Source organism: Monopterus albus, unplaced genomic scaffold, assembly GCF_001952655.1.
Source record: "Monopterus albus unplaced genomic scaffold, M_albus_1.0 scaffold4.1, whole genome shotgun sequence".
NCBI lineage: Eukaryota > Metazoa > Chordata > Actinopteri > Synbranchiformes > Synbranchidae > Monopterus > Monopterus albus.
The window spans coordinates 1,524,765-1,543,690 of record NW_018127884.1 but is presented as its reverse complement, the minus strand read 5'-3'; the positions used below and the strand labels follow the sequence as shown (position 1 = coordinate 1,543,690).

Below are 18,926 nucleotides of genomic sequence, written 5' to 3'. Positions count from 1 at the left end.
TGTGTGTGTGTGTGTGTGTGTGTGTGTGTGTGTGTGTGTGTGTGTGAGAGAGAGAGAGACAGTATAAACTCACCACAACCCCAAACTGCTCAGGCTCTGACAAATTTGTGTATTCTTTTTTATACTTGGCCAAGGCGTTAAGCTGCTCCTGCTCCGGTAGGTGCTTTACTAGGTTCTACAAAGAAGAGAGAGAGACGGAAAGAAAATGAGGAGCAGCATGGAATAAAACAGAGCAGAACAAAACAACTGGTAAGAATCTGTTTAAAAATAGTCTTGTGTTCATGTCATGATGCCTGACACACTTTATTTCACTAACTGTACTAGGTATTACGTTATATCCTCCTCATTTTCATGTTCTGAGTTCTTCTTGTACAAAATGTACGCCGTTTACCCTTGGTGGATGATGAAAACCTACTACTGTTCTTTGTATTTCAGTAAAAATGTTTTGTAAATGCAATGAAATAGCTTCACTATCAGAAAGACTATATCCTTAGGGATATACCGTAGACAGCAAATGTATATAAACAATTCAGTGAACAAGTGATTGGGTTTTTTCAGATGGCCAAAAAGAATAAATGTTAAATTATTTAAGCCATGTTGATTACACTGGCTTCTCATTTGAATTTAACAGCCACCTCAACAAATACTGCTACTGTGTGTTAAATATGTCGGTCTAACGCATTTAAATTGGCAGGAAAAATGTGTTCCTGATGGCACTTCCATTACTTGTTTTTACTGATGCACTTTGCCTTAATAACTATTAATTATTTGCATGCAGGCTGTAATTAACAATTATGGATCAAATGCATTCTGTAGAAAAATGTACATCAGTAGATCAGGTTTGTTTTGTTTATTTGTTTCAGCTCAGCTTAACCACACTCACACTGGCCAATCACAAACAATATTCTAGAAATCTTAAATACATGCAGAGTCCGCTTTTTGGTCTATAGGCTGATTTCAATTTGGTTTGTATTTTTATAGCACAGTTATTCAGACTTTATTCATATTGCTTCTAGCCTGATGAAAACAGAACTTGAGAGTTATCAAGGAGGGGCAGACATACTCTCCAAAGAAAAAAAGGCAAACAGAAGAAGAAAACAAACAAAAAAAAAAACCCAAGAAGGCACCAGGTACTGCGATCGTATCTGGACATTGTCTGGATGGGTAAAAATTTGATATAAGGTATGAATATGTGCAGCATGTACTGTTATTGTAACATGAACTGATCAGCTCCACAACTTCTAGAGTTGGTCTGGCTCCCACTGTGATCCGATCCCAGCCATGTGTAAATACAGTGTGAAAACATTAAAAAAAAAACAAAAAAAACACGGTCAGGCATGTTCAAAGGTCTAACTCGGCCTCTTCCTGCTAACTAAAGCAAAGCTGGAAAAAGCTTCAGCTACTGTAGTAGCAGTAGTAACAAGTCTTCCAAAATTTGATTTAAAAGTGAATGGTGTGTGTTTTTTACACTGCCACTAAGACACAGATGGACACTGTTCCCTTAAAGCAGTTTTACATATATACAGTAGCCGGCATAAAAACTAATACGTAAAGAACATAAAATTGACACAAAGCTAAGTGGTAAAGCAGTAACGCAAAATGAACAGCAGAGAAACATCATTTAAATAACACTGCTTAACATTGGCAGAACACTTAATTATTTATTTCTTCACAGATTGGCTGTGCTCACCAACTGCTTCAGCACCTGTTGAGGCTTCATATGCCTGATACTCCAGCCTCAGGCGACATGCTGTTTCAAGGTAGACAACTAATCCAGGCAATAAACAAGAGTTGGGACATGAACCCGACCAAGTGAGTAGGAGAAGGGCAGCACTAAAAATATACTCGTTGCCGCAAGGTGAAAAGTTGCACATTGTAGGTTGAGCTAGTTTTCAATATTCTGTCTCTGATAAGTAAGTTCATATCCAAGCATTAGGCGGGCAGATTAAAAAAAAAAAGAGGTCTACTAATGTCAGATAAGTAAATGAAACTAAACATTTTTACAACTTAATGCAAAACTTGCCTTACCTGGATCATAGGTTCAGAGAGTTGCTCCTCATCCACCTCCACTATCATGCGACGAATCTCCTCATAAGGCATACGGAAAGAACCTAGGAAGATGGCTACAAAAACACAAACAAAAAAGCCGCAACAAAAGCTGTGCTAAATATATAAAAACAATTCATGAAAGACCAATTAATGCTGCAATTTAAGGTATTAGAAACAGGAAACAAAAAGAAGAATTCTTAAATAAAGTGAAACCACAGCTCAAGGATACATGGACATGAAGAGCCAAAGAGAAATCTAATTAATAAAAACATTTTAGAAAAAGTGATTTTAAAAAATTACACTGTTAAGCAGGCATTAGATTCTCAAGCAACTGGTTCCACAAGGGACTGAATGGAAAATGCCTTGACAGGGAAAGGCATTAGTCTAGCCAGATAAAAGATCAATCAGTTTAAGGATGTGTGACTAGACTAGGAGCCAGATGATGCACAACTTTAAAGATTACGGAGAATATCTGCATGCATGTGTGAATGTGCAAGTGTGTGAGAACGAGAGACCGAGACACACAGAGATCAACGTGATCATACATAGTTGTATTTTCCCTGCTCTAATGGATGCTTAACATTATTAATTGGCTTTGTGTCTGTGCGTGAAGACATGAGTCACAGCCTCAGGCAGGTCCACAGTAAAGCCCCTTTCAGACATGGTACCTGTGAATTTGCAGGCTACATGTAACTGTTGCAGTTGCTTTTTGGCATTTGCTTATGTTCAAACAAACCAGAACCTAGCCGGATACATCCACAGTGTTCAGCAATATCCATCATCATGCTAGACAGACACAAAGCAATGCCATTTACTATTTATCATGTTAGTAATTTCTTCCTCTGCACAGAGGATAAGTACTTCTTTGACTTCCATGTCGGACTAATTTCCAAACATTCTGTGTCAGCTCACACTGCTAAACAGCATCTTCTTTGAAGCAGTTCAAGATAAGCTTTATACAAGCTAGTGATGCTGTGTCCTTTTTATATTTGTGCCCAAATTTCACTGCCTGCCCAAGAGAGAAGCGGTGGTTGAGCGAGCTAGAGTGTGAATGAAGAGAGGTAGTGGCGTTAGCAAGAACTAAGCAGGCCTTGCTGGCAATTTGACCACTTCAGTTCAAACATATCCAGTAAGAACACAGCCACCTATTTGACTAGGTCCAACCAGGTAAAAATGCCAGTGTCATGATGGGACACAGGGCTTTGTTCAGAGAGGACACCAATACATGAAACATCAGGCAAATTCCTGGCTATGGATGCATCTTGGAAAGGGGTTTAAATGCTGTCTTGCTGTAACTGTTACAGCACCAAGCAAAAGTGTAATTTATTACCTGCCACAATTCTCTATTAGGTCACTATAAAACATGCATAAAACATATAAGGGATACAGGAGGTGACTCAAGTGAGATATAGTGCAAAATGAGGATAGAATGACAAAAATGTCCAGTTCACTGTAACATCAAGACATGTGGATGTGTATAAATCCAGTACTTTAGAGGAGAAGAAAACACACTTACAGAGATTCTGTGCAATCTTCGGATCGAGCACTTTAAGCTCTTTAATTCTCTTCTTTATGGATTTCTTATCCTCCAGATTCTCATCTTCTTTTTTGGCTGATGAAGACAGAAACAATGAATCACTATCAACACGCTAAAGCAAGATTTACATAAATGCATACACTTACTGTATTGCTGACATACAGTATGTATAATACAACTTCAGACACAGATTATGAGATTTAGATATCTTTTTTTACTGTACAGCTAGAAAAAAAGGAGAAAACTGGAATATAGTAATTTTAAGGATTTTAAGAGTTTAAAGTTTCCCCACAAACATTTTCCATTTCTTTGTTTGTTGTAAGTATGTTGTTACATATTTCTCTAAGTGAACTATGACGCAGTCCTCCATGACATGTCATGCTATGATAAGCATGGAGAAATGGATTATAGGAAAGTGCTGTGATCAAACCACTTGACAGAGTATGGTATGGGTGAGCCATGGTTGTCCTATAAACACAATGTTACACAGTAATCAGGTTATAAGTGAAGGTAAATCTGGGTTGGATGAACCCAGTCAAGTGAGACTGTGATATGTACTATGGTAGATATACAGTAGCAGAAGAAGCATCATGATGTCAACAAACATCAAAACAAGATAAACACAGATATGCATACACACATACAAAACCCTCTTGAGCCACACTCAGAAAGGGGAGTTCATGGTTGGATTTAATTATTTAAGCCACCACATTAAAAGAACAAAAAGTGCATCCCAGGAGTATGCTGGGTAATTTTCTGGTGCTGTAATTATGGCGTGAAGAGAAGAAATGAGAGAAGAAAATCCACAAGAAAGGTATTTCTACTGTTCTGCATGGGCTTGGTCTTCTTTCAGCAATCATGTATCTAAAAAGAGAGCAGGTAATGCTGGGAGCTCCTGTAGAAAAGACTGTTCGCATGTCCACAAACATGCACACCTACAGTACAACCACCACGCACAAAAATACACAAACATGGCCACACGGTGAGCTATCTTTAGACTTACATGGATCCTGTGTTGGTACAGTCTCCTCATAGTCTTTCAGTGTGTGACAGAAGGGAATTGCAGGGGACAGACAAGGAAGACAATGAAAAACATGTACCATAAAAAAGGAAGGGGGAGAAAATGAAGAGATAAAAACAAACTTTCACAAGACTGAACCATGTCCCGTGTGAAAGAAAGAAAACAATAAATACACTTTTCAAACTTAAATTAAAAATGGCTGAATATATAAACAGGTATAAAACAACTAGATCAAGTAGAAAACTGGAAAACAGACTGTTTAACAGCTAATTTTACTAAAAATGTACCTGATTTCCATATAAATTATGATGGCTTTACACGCCATGCATGGTGTATTTTTAATCCTGGTAAAGATTAGACCTAAAATGATTAGTTGATAAATCAGCTGGAAGGGCAGCAGTCACTTTGCATGATCTGCCAGTACAGTAGTACCCCTTCTGTTTTTTGCTGCTTTGCAACAAGATGTGCATGTGTTCAGTAAGTAGTGATACAAGACAATATACGTACTTTATACAGTCTGATGCAAAACAGCACTTTCTCAGGAAAAATGAAAACCATGTTAAATTATAAACCATAAATGAAGTCCATAAGAATGTAATGATGTCAATGTTTACCTTAAAACTACCATAAAACTGAAGTTTTTATTCTTACAGGAATATAATCTTGAATTTGATATTATTGGGTATTTGAATGCAATATAAGGAGCCTGCCCCAGAAAGCCCTCAGCTTACTGCATTAAGATGTTGTATTGATTTACTCATCATAACTTAGAGCCTCACAGAATCTCATTTATTACGCCAACACACACACAAGAAACACAGAGTACCAGGGTATTAGCTACTTTATTTCAGTGCATATAAGCATACTTGGCAGGGTCATATACATCATGAATCACCCTCATCTAATACTGTTAGGGCTGCATCAATATCCATCATACAAGAGATAGTTATAAGATAGAAATCATATAGCACACACACACACACATACTGTACACACTCTCACCAAGTTGCCTGAGGTGTTATCAGTTAAATCAGCTAATTAGAGAGCCCCCTTCCAGCACCACCTCCTCATCCTCCCTGGCCTTGCAACAGCTCTGCTTCAATGAAGCCTGCTCATTATACATCAGCCAATTAAAATGTCCCACAGGAGGTCAGAGGTCACCGGTTAATCAATCAGAGGGAGCGGCAAGTGTTGTAGTTATCAGACTGTGCTATCACCCAGGAAGTGGAGAAGATAAGGATACACTTGTGAGTGCAGAGCAGCGAGGAGTCTGCATTACATCACAGGTCTAGCAAAAGCAGGAAAGAAGCAAGGGACACAGTGTAAGTGTAGTGTAACTTCAGTAGATACTTTAGGCTCTAATGGCAAGCAGATTTGCCAACCACAATTTTTGTGCAAAGGTGACATGCTGCTGAAAGAAAAGGTTGTACCTTTTAAGGAAAAGCATGACAGGAAGAGAAAAGTTACAGACTGAACCACCACAATTGACATTAAAAATTGAGATCACATTGATATTACGCAAAGGGAAAGCAGGACTCCATCACAAGACAAGACAGCAGTGCACAGACAGACACCAACACTAGGAAAACAGTCTCAGTTGAAAGACCAGCTCTGTCCAGCCACAGCACACATAGTGCTAGCCTTCTGCAGGCTAAGTACTTTGAAGTAAAGACCTCTTAATGGAGGCTTGTGATAAATGTCAACTTGATGACAGGACTGTGGACTAAGCAGGGGGAGAGATAAGTAGGAAAAATAGAGCAAAAATGAAGGACAGTCAATTTTACTTAACCCTCAGTGTAATGTACTATCTGTTCTGGGAAAATGCATTCTGCATTAGTCACACAATAACAAACTAACAAAAAATAAAATAAATAAATGTCAATTTGTGTTCCTGTCTTTTCTTGAATGGAAAAAAAAGTTTCATTCTTTCCTTCAAAAAATAAATGTTTAGTTACAGGGTCAGATGAGGATGTAGAGCTAGAATTTTAAGAGCATTATCTACCACCTGTCTCACCTCTTCTACTGCTTTTCATCTGATCTCTGCCACTGTCTAAAGGTACTTGACAAAAATATGACAACATGTAACACTACACTCACACACATGCTTCCCATAACAGTAGCACTTCCCACAAGGCAGTATCAGTGAATTGTGCCGTCAGAGCTCTAAAGGGAATGGTGGATGAAATAAAACTGCTGCGAAAGAGCATGACTGATGCTGTACATGACAGACAGGCCTCAGAGACAAGTAACCCCTGAAATCTACCCAACCTCCGCCACCGCCCCCCCCCCTTCAAACACACACACATTGAGATGTCCTTCTCTTTCTCCCTATCCCTCTACACTCACATCGGAATGGATTCCTAATCAGACAAAACACCTTACTAGAACTACCCTCCTTTTTGCACACAAACAGGGACATCCATAAAATTTCAAATAAAAAAAACAAACAAACAAACAAGTACTTTGCATGATCTAACAACATCTAAGAAATTGAAATGTGAAGTAAAGAGGTGCTGGCAGTGTGAATGAGACAGGCAGCATATACTGTATGTGTGCTTATTTGCCCTGTTATTTTATCCAATATTTGTCCAACTACTTTATTTCCTGAGGAGATATCACACCCTTGAGTTGACTTTTCTCTTGATGAGGCTTCATTATTTATGGCAAGTTATAGAGATACAGTCACCTCCTTGTGAGAAAGCAGATACTCAAGAACACAGTGAGGGAAATTTGAGAGGGCAGCAGTCTTCAAAAGGGTAATTAAATCACTGTTGCTTCCAATAGCTAATCAAGGCAACCATGCAGGTAAGGTTTAAATCACTGTTATTAGGGGGATTTCTGTAGCAGTGATAATCTGGGGGCCTCACAATTCAATGTTAAAATGCCACATGCATATATAATACACACACCACTGCCTGAAGCAAAATCCACTGTGAGACATCTGACGCACAGGAGGAGGGTTGTTTGCAGCAAGTGAACAAATCCACCATTCCGACACATCTGTCAACTCTACAGTCAACAGAGGGGAGATGAACAGTCAAACCAGGCGCTCGGCTTGACTGTTGACTCACTGTACTGATCCAGCTAAGTCCCGAATTTGAGTCAGCCTGGCAGAATGCACAAGAGACATCCAGTATATCCAGTAGCAACTTGCCCTCACCTTTGCCCTTCTGCCTTCTCAATGCACACAGTCCACCATCCAGACAAATGCTAACATGACACCTTGACTGATCTGTTTGCACTTGGACTATTCCCCTATCCAGACTTGCTGGCGTGAGCGTACCAGCGAGTCTGAGACAGAGAGGAAAAAAGAATAATGAAGTGAGAAGCTGAGTTGTGAGTGAGCTAATCAAAGTATACTATGCAGGGCCACCTCTCCCTGTGATCCACACTAGATGACCCAGGGCCATAATTAGTAAGACTTTCATTCTGATAGCAGCAAATTAACAGACTTCATTAGGCTTTTCTCTCCTCCCTCTCCTCTCCTCCCCTATTCCTGCTATACCAAGATCGTTTCTAAGTAAAAGCCACTACATTTCCTCCTGCATGAGCATCAGCGTGTACAACAAACAGGTCAATTGCTCATCACAAAGAAACTTCTCTTGCCCTTAATACACAACTTAAAAAAAATCAGTTCACAACTCTGGACTAAAATCACTGACGCTTCACCAAAAGAATCATAATAAATTAGAAGCCTCTGTTAATCTGTATGTACTGGCCTGTGGGAATGCATTATAGGGTACCTTAATTCTCAGTGGAGTACTGCCCTCTAAAGGCCCCTTGAAGACCTACCAATGGCCTCTAAATATCTGTATATATGTGTGTATGTGTTCTAAAAGAATTTCCTGACTCGCAGGTATGAAGCATTATCATCTCCTTTCCATTTCACTATGTGACAGAACTAGTCTGATCTGAACAGCTTTTAAGCCCACCCCAACATTTCCTAAGTCATACAATGGATTGATGACAAACTAAACCATTCATCTCTGAAGTCATTTTCCGTTTTTCCATTTTTCTCCTTGTGCTGTTGCAAGCACGTATGCGCCCACCCCTTCACTACTTCCCTCGCCCTATATACACAAACATACATGTGTGGATGAAAAATCACCACAGAAAAATAAAGACGCAAAAGCAAATATGTTTTTAACGAGCCATCCCATTACTTTGGTGATATGAGAACATAAAAACACAAATTGGGAATAAATTGAGATGCTGATGCTTGAAAAACTGCAGTAGAAGAAAAAGAAGAAAATAATGGGGGGAAAAAGGGAAAGCAGACAAACAGAAGAATGCTGAGCACAATGAGTGTGCATTTTCATGACTGACATGTGACATTTTGAAGCATTTCAGGACACCATCACAGGTCCAGCTCAAACATGTGTGGGTGATTGCTTATATGAAAAGTACCGTACACAGGAGCCAATTTTACTGCAACACATTGGTTATTACAACCAGAATCTAGTTGTATTATGGGTAAATTTCAAAACATATAGGCTTGGACATTGTGAGAAAGAAAAACACAGCCATCTGTTCATTGTGTGTACTATGTGATCAGACCTCCCTATTAAAAAAACAATGAAAAGAGCCTTTAATGATTATGCATTTGATGGGATCTCTCATAATGACACAAATTTTCTGCAGCCACATGAAAAGTCATTATAGAACTAATGGTGTTCTTCAAAATGTCACAGCAAAAGCATAAAAAGAGTGGGGGTGGGGGTAGGGCAGAAGGGGTTGGGGGATAGGGAGGGAAAGACACACAGGATAGAAAGTCCATTCAATTTGAACAGCTATATAACAGTGGAGAGCAATACTGACTGCTAGACAGCATGCGATGGATATCCTGCTGCTTTCCTCAGATACACCGAGTGGGTCAAAGCAAACTATACTTAAAGCTTTTTTAGATCATTTTAGTGACTAATTCTATCTCCTGCCTTCAGGGAACACAAGTGGACTACAGACACATTCAAAGGTAACCTATACATTCATTTCATTTTTCCCCAAATGCAGCCAAGACAGTTGGTGTAATTAGGTATAATTCAAGTCTTAAACTCAAGACAACTCAAAGTATAAATGACTGAGTTCTTTAAATATGAGATACTTGACTTTTTGCCTCCTTCAGGTATTTCACAAAAAAAGAGCACCTGCTACCCTGTTTTTAATCCTTTCATCCTGACCTCCTCAAGTCCTCTCTATTCATAATTCCTCTATGATTATGTCCACCAACCTCCTCAGGTCCTTTTGTCTCACTGTAATGTGAAAGCCTATCAAGTTCTCCGATCAGCAGGCCACAAAAGGTATTACTGTTCTAAGAAATACACCCACCTTGCATACGAGAGTTCTATTACCCCTCACTATGCTGATATGCTAAGTGGCTCCAATTTAGAAGCAATCTCAGGGTTTTTGTAGTGAAGACTGACAGACTAGAAGCATGGGTCTGAATGATCACGACTGTTTAATGTGTCACATCAGTCTGAGTTTGACAAGTCATGACAAGCTGCCAGCTCTAACTATGGTATTTACCTCCAGATGTGAGCCCTCCATTGATCATGTGGGATCTAAACCGTTCAACCAGCCATATAAGCTTAACCCCTCCCACATACAACCACCATTTTCATCAGGTAGCCCCCCTAACAAACTTGTGAAAATTGACAAAACCCACATACGCATGCTTTTTTAACAGACCATTTTAATTATACAGAAATTGGCTGTTAAATGATCTCTTATAGTATGCTAGCAGTAGGAAGAATCTTTCTCTTTAACAGGCTACACTGATTTGTAGAGCTTCACATCCACTGAGAACATAGGCTTAATGCTATGGCAAGAAACAGAAAAAAGGGGGACACTGGTGACCATATGTACCAGTTAATTCATTAAAAGTTAACTTATTTTAAAACAAATGTACAATGAGCATGTTCTCCCTGTGCCTGCGTGGGTTCTTTCTGGCTACTCCGGCTTCCTTCCACAGTCAAAAGACATGCAGCTTAGGTTGATGGGTGACAATAACCAACCTCCCCAACATTGACTAGTTTCAGCTTAAACCAAACTTAGGTTTACAATGTTTGTGCAAATCAAACTAATGCAGTTTCTCTACATCCTCAGTATATGAATTAATGTAATAACTGGTCTATCAATTTAAGGCAATGTAAGAACCACTTTTCACAGCTTCACAAGACACAAATGCCATATGTCATGACTGTGTTAGGCATTTAGTTATTAGTATTGTTATTAAAGAGCCCATGGCATGTTTTTCCTTGTTTTTGACTTATCTAAAATGTTACAACGGTAAATTGTCATCTTAGACGTGCCCTAAAGCCCCCCAAAATTTGGTGGACATATGCTCTAGTACTTCTATGCAGAAGCAACTCAGTTTATACAGGTCTTCCAAATTCTCACTCAAGACACTTTTTTCTAAGAATTTCCTTGAACGGTCACAACCTCCAGGCAGTTGCGCATTCATGTGATCTTGCCTGACATCCACCAGTGCCATTGTAAAAGCAGAATTTTGAGACTGCACGCAGTTTTGTGGATATATTTTCCCTCCTGCTGCTGCACTGTGACCAGAGGATGTGGAGAAAAATACAGGGTCTGAGGTTACTGCATATTCAGGAATGTTCATGTACAGGGACTCGCTGTTTTACCTCACCGGGTCTAACCTACAAGCAGCTGGGCAGTAGAACAGCCGGCCAGTGGAGCATCCTGTGGCAGTTAATGATCAGCTCATCAACGCTGGATTCCCACCGGAGCACAGTACCTGTTTGTTTTGACTGCTTGAGGCCAGTGTGTCTGCCACATGTGATGTGTTGCAGGTTAACGAGAAGATTAATGACCCATGATGTTATTGTCGGCGCTACACTACCTGTTGGAATTAATTTCACTACTCTGGGATGGTATGTGGTCATGTGGGGGAAGATCCAGCAACCACTGGTTGGATTCACCGACCTTGGAGCTACTTGAAAGGGTGTGATGTTTCCACTACTGGGCGGAACTGAATGGTAAGTTAAAAAAAAAACAAAAAAAAAACATGTCTGTTAATACCTTGTTTCTGTAGAGAAAATTGTTGTAAGGCTGGAGAAGTTACTATGTCTGTATTATACCAGTTAAAATATGGGGTTTCTCAATTACCCACTTTGTTTAGTGTTACACATCTCCTTTCATGGGTACATATACCGCTGTTTACCTATCTATGTAGGAGATATTTAGATTAAATAATTCTGTCACGGTTTCTTGTGCTGTCCACTTTCAACAACACTGGCAGCAGGAGTTGTACTTGCTCACAAACTATCCTCTTGTTTTTAGGCTCTCTGGTTTTATCATTCTGAAATAATTACTATTTGAAGTTATGATAGATGTAAAGCTAATTTAGAGGTACCCAAGATTAAACATTAAATGGCTGGAAATTAGCAAAATGTGCATGCCACGGCCACTTTAATTGCAGAAATATTAGAGCTGGAAATGATAAATATAAACATAGTAGTACTCTAGAAAAAGACTTGTGTGCAATACTTGTTTCTATTGTTTCCCACCAGCATAGTATTTGCTTTCAGTTTGTTTCTTTCACATATTTTTTATGTCGACCTGCTCAGATTCTACAAACATGAGACTTTTGATTAAACCTGAAACGCTTAGTTGACTGAATACTAACTGACATAAACTGGCCCTGATTAACTAAATTAATAAATGAAAATAACATTTTTATTATGCATAACTTGTTTCTCTAAAAACCTCTTCTGTGTACTGCTAAATATTTATTTAACTTGGATCCCTGTGATCTGCTATCTTTACATACTGGGTGGACCGAATTTGAACATGGATTGGGCTGCATATTTCTGTCCAAACCCAAGCCATGCTCAAGAGTGTGGTGTCCAAGCTCAACCTGAACTAGACGCAGTTGAGTTTGTAAGATGTTTCCCCCTTATCAATAAACAAAGCATACCTTTGAGTGCTCCAGCCATCTAGCCTAAAATTTGGCCTACGTGTCCGAACCCAACCTTAACATTAATTCTAAATTTCTATCCGAACCCTCAGGTAATGACAGGTTCCATAGGGCTCGGTTCGGGTATCCACACTCTAGACCCAATACAGTCATTTGTTGCTTAAAGGTTATTAATGGTGAGTAAAACTACATTTTAAGTGCACTCTTTCTAGCACTCCACTGGCCATAAAAAATTTGCTTATGAAAATATTTTTAACAACTAAGATAAAAACTATGTGGATCTGGTTTGGCTATTTTATATTCACTGTCTCTAACATACAGTTGAAAATTGATGTGAAGTGGATGTGCATTTAGATGTATGCACACAAATGCTGGATGAAATGGCATGTTTGAATTCAGACATATTGCTGATAAATGCACTAAAAATACAAGCTATATAGGAGTTTTTAAAAAACCTATTAACATATATTTTAAACTCCTTTTCTGTTTCTCTGCCTTCCTGGCTCTCATCTTGCAGAGTTTTACAATTGGAGTAGAGGTAAGGTTATTAGCAGATGCCCAAATCCTGGAGAGAAATGGCACACTGATTTCGTGATCTTTGAGAGTTTTGTCTAATTGGATGTTATTTATTAGCTGGAAAGAAGCCTCAGGAAAGGGCAGCTTTCTTTCTGTTGTTGCTCATTTTCCCAGCACTATGGCAATGAGTGCATCTCTCTGCCCTGTCTTGATAAACAGAGAGAGACAAAAAGAAACAGCTGTTTTCACAGAGAGCTGAATTATCATATCTTTTTATGATCCAGAACAAAAACTGAACAAAGATGGGAGCGACACGGCACTCAACTGGTTTATTTCCACTGGTGGCCCTTAATGTTAAACTTAAAGCAGCCTTGCTGCCAGTGGAATTGAATAAATACAAAGGTTCAAATGAAATATGAGTAGTACCGTATAAGGGGACAGGTATCTCATATCCCTCAGCTCCCACCCACCAGTGTCTCTAAACCCTTCCGTGATTTTCAACCTCTCTTCTTGCAAACACCCAGGGTACAGCCCTGCTATACATGTTTTATCTCTAAATATTGACACTGATGATCTCAAAAAGCTTCTCCAGAGGCTATCTGCAAAACCACAGAAAGTTCGGAGAGCTGTCAGTATTCTCTCTGGGCATCCACTCATCACAATTGCTTGTTTCTGCCTCCTTTACAAAGCAAAGTCCCTTTCTATGCCATGCAATTTCAAATGTTTGATTAAAACAAAATTAGACTGACTAAAAAATTAAAATGTATGGATTTCAAAGAATAATTAGACCTATATCGCAAATAGTTAACTACTTTGATACTACTGCCATTCCAAAAGGTAAGGTCTGGGTATATCACAAATTAGAGGAAATTGACAGTAGCATGGTTTGATTTAAAATACTAATGTCTGTTTTCAAAACTGTTCATTTTCTATTTCTGGTTGATTACATTAATTTTAATGCATACAAGGAATCCAAGAAGTGCAAATTGGGACTGATGAAAAGGAATTTCAATCACATGCAAATAAAATCAACACGGCCACATCAATAATGCGAACAACCTCAAGAGGTCATACAACAGTGCCATGTTACAGAGGCAGGTAGCTATGACAGTACATGAACCATGAACTAAAGCGATGAAGGTAGCACAAGTCTTACAGCATAAATTCTAAGGCTGAGTGGATGAGCTTTACAATGTGTTCTGAGTTTCCTGTTACTTTAAGAGTACAAAATCTGAGTACAGTCTGCATACTCATTAAAAGAAAAAAGGCAATGTACGGTCAGATGTGAAAGAGATAAAACTCTGAAATACTGTGTAAGATATAGTCTACCCATGTGGAAGACAGTCTCATATGAACAATCCTGTTCCATTTCAGAGTGAACAGGATGAACGGTCCTGCAAATATGAAACAGTGTAAGCAGCATAAGTTATCACATTACACTTAAAGTCAAGTGAGAGGTAAAATGAATAAATGTGCTTTGTGGTCAAGAACTGTACTCTAGTTTGATATTTCAGCCAGGTCAGGCTAAGGGAACATGTTCTTCTGTACAATGCTATGCAATTTTAATAAACAAATAACTGCATTCCAACTGTTGACTGTCAATGTACTGAAGTGATTTATATTTGGATATACTTTGCTAATTAGTTTTCATCCCAACAGTTGTCAGAATTCTATAACATACTCTCCAAATCTGTGACTTAATCACCATATTTGCATTTATTCTACATTATGCAGGAGACACTCCAGGCTCCTGTGTGACTGTAAGGTTCACAAATGGTACACAAACCTCACCAGGTCACTGTCACGTACTTGGAGAAAATGTTTCAGTGTAAACACCTCTGCACTTCTGCTTATGCTTTCTTATTAAGAAAATAAAAATCCCATTATTCCTGATTCATCTGCAGGTCACAATTTCACAAAATCTGACATTACAATCTTTGCATGAATCATGGAAACAACTAAAACTGTACTGTAAATCAAGGGTGAAAGCAAAAACATACTAACCTTTGGTTTCTGTTCCAGAGCAAACATGAAAGCAGATCGTGCAGCCGAGCAGAAGTTGGAAGAATAGCATTATCAACAAGCAAGAGAAGAAAGGGAGAGAAATGGAGACAAAGCAATGATGTTTAGTGATGTTTGAGAAAAAAAAAGCATTTTAGGCATTTTACTGTCAGACATCTGAACTGTCAGTCAACAGAGAGATATTTTGCATGCATCGAAATAAAATGTATCATAGAAGAGTTTTAGGTCAGCCTATACAATCTCAAGACTTCATGGAAATTGCCTTAATGTTCTAAGCACAGTGACATTAATGATGGCAGTTTCATTAGCACATCTGTATTTGACTTTCTCACTTAGAAAGAACTTAAAAGCATACAGATCGTTTGCTCTCATTGCATGCATTAACATACCTGACGTCCACATTTAATTTAATACATGTGAATATGTTTTGACCTACATTCACAGGAATGACTTAAGCAAAACCATGAATTTCACTTGTGGTGTGAAGAATCATGTTTGGCTTATACAGTAGAAAGTGACTTCAAATTTTCTGATGCATGTGTGCATGTTTTCCAAAAAATAAAGTTCACTGACCAAGTTCTTAGGTGTTTGTCAACAAAATCACTCCTACACAGCAGGGGCGAAGTCCTGTTTAGTAAGTGCATGTTCATGAAACTTAAGACATCACCATAAGAATGCAGATTTCTGCAGTGACATCAAATTACTTACTAAACTGGTGAGCAGACAATTTGTTAAAATGAATTATAATAGTGCTACAACCTATGCCGCTCCCATTTCTCTCTCTTTGAAGTTCCTTGATGAAGGACTTCTCTCGACGCTCACACACCCCAATCTCAGACTATGAAGACAGTAACCACAAAGACTGCAATTAAAGCCCTCAGACGTCAGGGGAACAGATTAAAGCTCAGAGTTCAGAAGCAGACATTGTAGCATCATTAGCTATACTTAATTTATAATCTGTGATTAATAATCACAATGAGATAACCCTCACTCATGGATATAATGATTAAGATTTAGTTCACCCTTCGCTAGTCATATTCAACCTCAAAGCTATGTGCAAAGCTCTTTTACCAAACTAGATAATCAATATATATTTTATTCCAAACTGTCTCTTATGAAGCTACTTTTTGTGTTCTTCTCTAATAAATTGAAGGACATGTTATAATAAACTTGAGGATTCAAAACAAAAACATAAAATGTGCAAAAGTAAGTACTGTACACTTCAGCAGGTTGTGACCATTATGATGGTTCTGTATTCTCAACCAGTAAAGCGAATTATACATCCTCATTGAAGGTTTACGGTGTTGAATATTTGCAAAAACAATGAGCGCTGCATGGTAAAGTCTCTCTGCTGGTTTCATAGTGCAGAAATGGCAGCAGTCAAAAATCTGAATTTTTTAGAATATGACACTTAGCATTAGAATTTAATCTGTGGGTTACTGGTTTAAAAATGAGAACTCCAATGACTTGCCCAAGTACCCTGATTCAGGTGGTCGTATTATAAAAGTAGATAAGGACACAACATATGTGAGTGAATGTGTGACAGAGTACTTGTCCCATGTCAAGAGTTAGTGTCATTTTACTTGTGTTGGTAAGGAACTCAAAGATATTACACTAAACACCCATTCATGTAAACATTTACAAGTCATATTATGCATGTTTGTGGGAAAATTGCCACACAGACAATAAGAGATTTAATCTGTATGAAATAAACTAATAACCTTTCAGCCCTATACTATGGGAAGCTGATAGCATCTCAGGAAGCCAATAGGCAGAAATAGAACTGCGTGCCTGGAGTTGCAATGACATCAAGTGGCCAGGCTTTCACAGAGACAGTGGAGCTAAAGCAGCAGCAAGAGATTAAAGATTGTGGAATGAGGTCAAAAGAGTGAGGAAATATATGAATGTGCGTGTGGTACAAGGTGGGCTCATGGGGTATACCCACCAAAGTTATTTAATGGCCAGAATAGTAGATAATAGATAATATAATAAATATAAATATGATGATTTATCAAGAGGTTGTACATGAGTAGCCTGGGGCATAATCTTATATATTAAAGTCTACATCTACTGTAAGTGGCTTTAAAAGACTGCCTGAATGGTCAAAAGACCACTATTTAAGGGGCAAAAGCAGTGTCAGCAGTGGTTCTTGTGGTTCAGTAAAACTACTTTCTTTCCCTCGTAAATCTACTTCTTCAGAAAAAAAGGAATTTTCCAAACTGTTTCTTCCTAATATATAAAAATATGATGATTTATCAAGAGGTTGTACATGAGTAGCCTGGGGCATAATCTTATATATTAAAGTCTACATCTACTGTAAGTGGCTTTAAAAGACTGCCTGAATGGTCAAAAGACCACTATTTAAGGGGCAAAAGCAGTGTCAGCAGTGGTTCTTGTGGTTCAGTAAAACTACTTTCTTTCCCTCGTAAATCTACTTCTTCAGAAAAAAAGGAATTTTCCAAACTGTTTCTTCCAATTTTCCTGAAATGGCTCACCTCAAAAGGTTAGCATGAGGGGCTGAATGAGTTTCTGACATTCCATCCATTACAGACAGACTCACTTCACACCTGCTATTTCACATGCCTTGAAAAGTTAATGGGAAGTATTATTGTTTTGCGAATGCAAGCAGAGACGACCACTAGTCTACAGCTGTTTTATCTTAGAAAAAGCAAGCTGTCCGCTTGCATGCACTGACTCTCACCAAACAGCAGCTGTGTTGTAAGAGAGAGCAGGCAGGGAGACCAGAGGGGCTGGAGTTGACTTCCATGACTTAGCTTCCATTTCGTGCTTAAAAGCAACACCTTCCTAAAGCTTGTGGGAGGAAGAAAAGCATTGTTGCAGTGATCTCTATGAGCTAAAAGGTGGAAGTCTGTTGAACATGTGACCACATGAATGAGCACAACTAGATGAAGTCAAATGTGGTTCACTGTAGTTGTAACCGCAGCCATCTGTGATAGAAGATTACATTCTATTTGTATATATTTCTACAGCACCGCTGCACAGTGAGTGGAAAAAACATATAGCCAACAGTAGTTGACAATGAAAGTGATATTATTTGACCCAGAGCAGTTAACTGTCTAAACATTACATCAATGAAAACGTTTCAAATACAATAACAGCACCTAAAAAAACAGGGATTAACATGGTGGTATGACAAGGTGCATGCTAGCATTCAACACAAAATACAGGTGAGGCTGATGCCATTATTTGTGCAAGTCTGGTCGTATACCAGAACATTAGACAGACCCATCTAATGATGGTGGAAGAAGAAAGTTCTGCAGGTGAAAGTTATTGTAAACCGTCCTCTGTGGAACTCGGATATCTGTAGCAGTTGTCGTGGCTATTCATCCAATAAAAACTGACTAACAAAGAGGAGGTGTTATGTAAATATCAATGATTACATCATACAATTTTCACTGAGATGCATATTGGTTAAAGAGAACAAAGACTAAATTTGACTAACGGTAGTAGCAATTTATTATGATTTTGGTTGATGCACATAGTGTAGGTGATAACAGAAAAAGAAAAACACTTGAGTGAGCTTATATACAACCTGTTTGTACATAGGATGAGTGTCATAATTAACAACACAAAGGAGTCTTTTTAAAGAGTGGGAAAACGGGAAATCAACATTTTCATGCGGCAAAGTACACTCCTCTGTGGCCACCACCTCAGATTTACTGTAGCAGGTCACAATTAAACTTGATATATATTCCTTGTCTCTCTGGCAGCGTTTCTCCAGCTACGTCTGTGTACCTGTGTTTTTGTACTTGTAATAATTACAAAAAACACCTGGTACATCACAGTGGTTTGAGCGAGTCATTGACAGCTTTAATTTTGTTCAA

The 18,926-nt window shown here is 38.6% G+C and overlaps 1 protein-coding gene across 1 annotated transcript in view; it reads right to left on the bottom strand.

The window, feature by feature from the left end:
* LOC109964526 (protein diaphanous homolog 3) overlaps positions 1-18,926 on the bottom strand; it is a 170,432-nt gene that overhangs the window by 103,431 nt on the left and 48,075 nt on the right. Inside the window, exons 19-21 of the mRNA XM_020607896.1 lie at positions 3,566-3,661; positions 2,029-2,123; positions 74-175 (exon numbers count right to left, since the gene is read on the bottom strand). Coding sequence (XP_020463552.1) covers positions 74-175; positions 2,029-2,123; positions 3,566-3,661 — 293 coding nt within the window. The remainder of the gene's footprint in view (positions 1-73; positions 176-2,028; positions 2,124-3,565; positions 3,662-18,926) is intronic.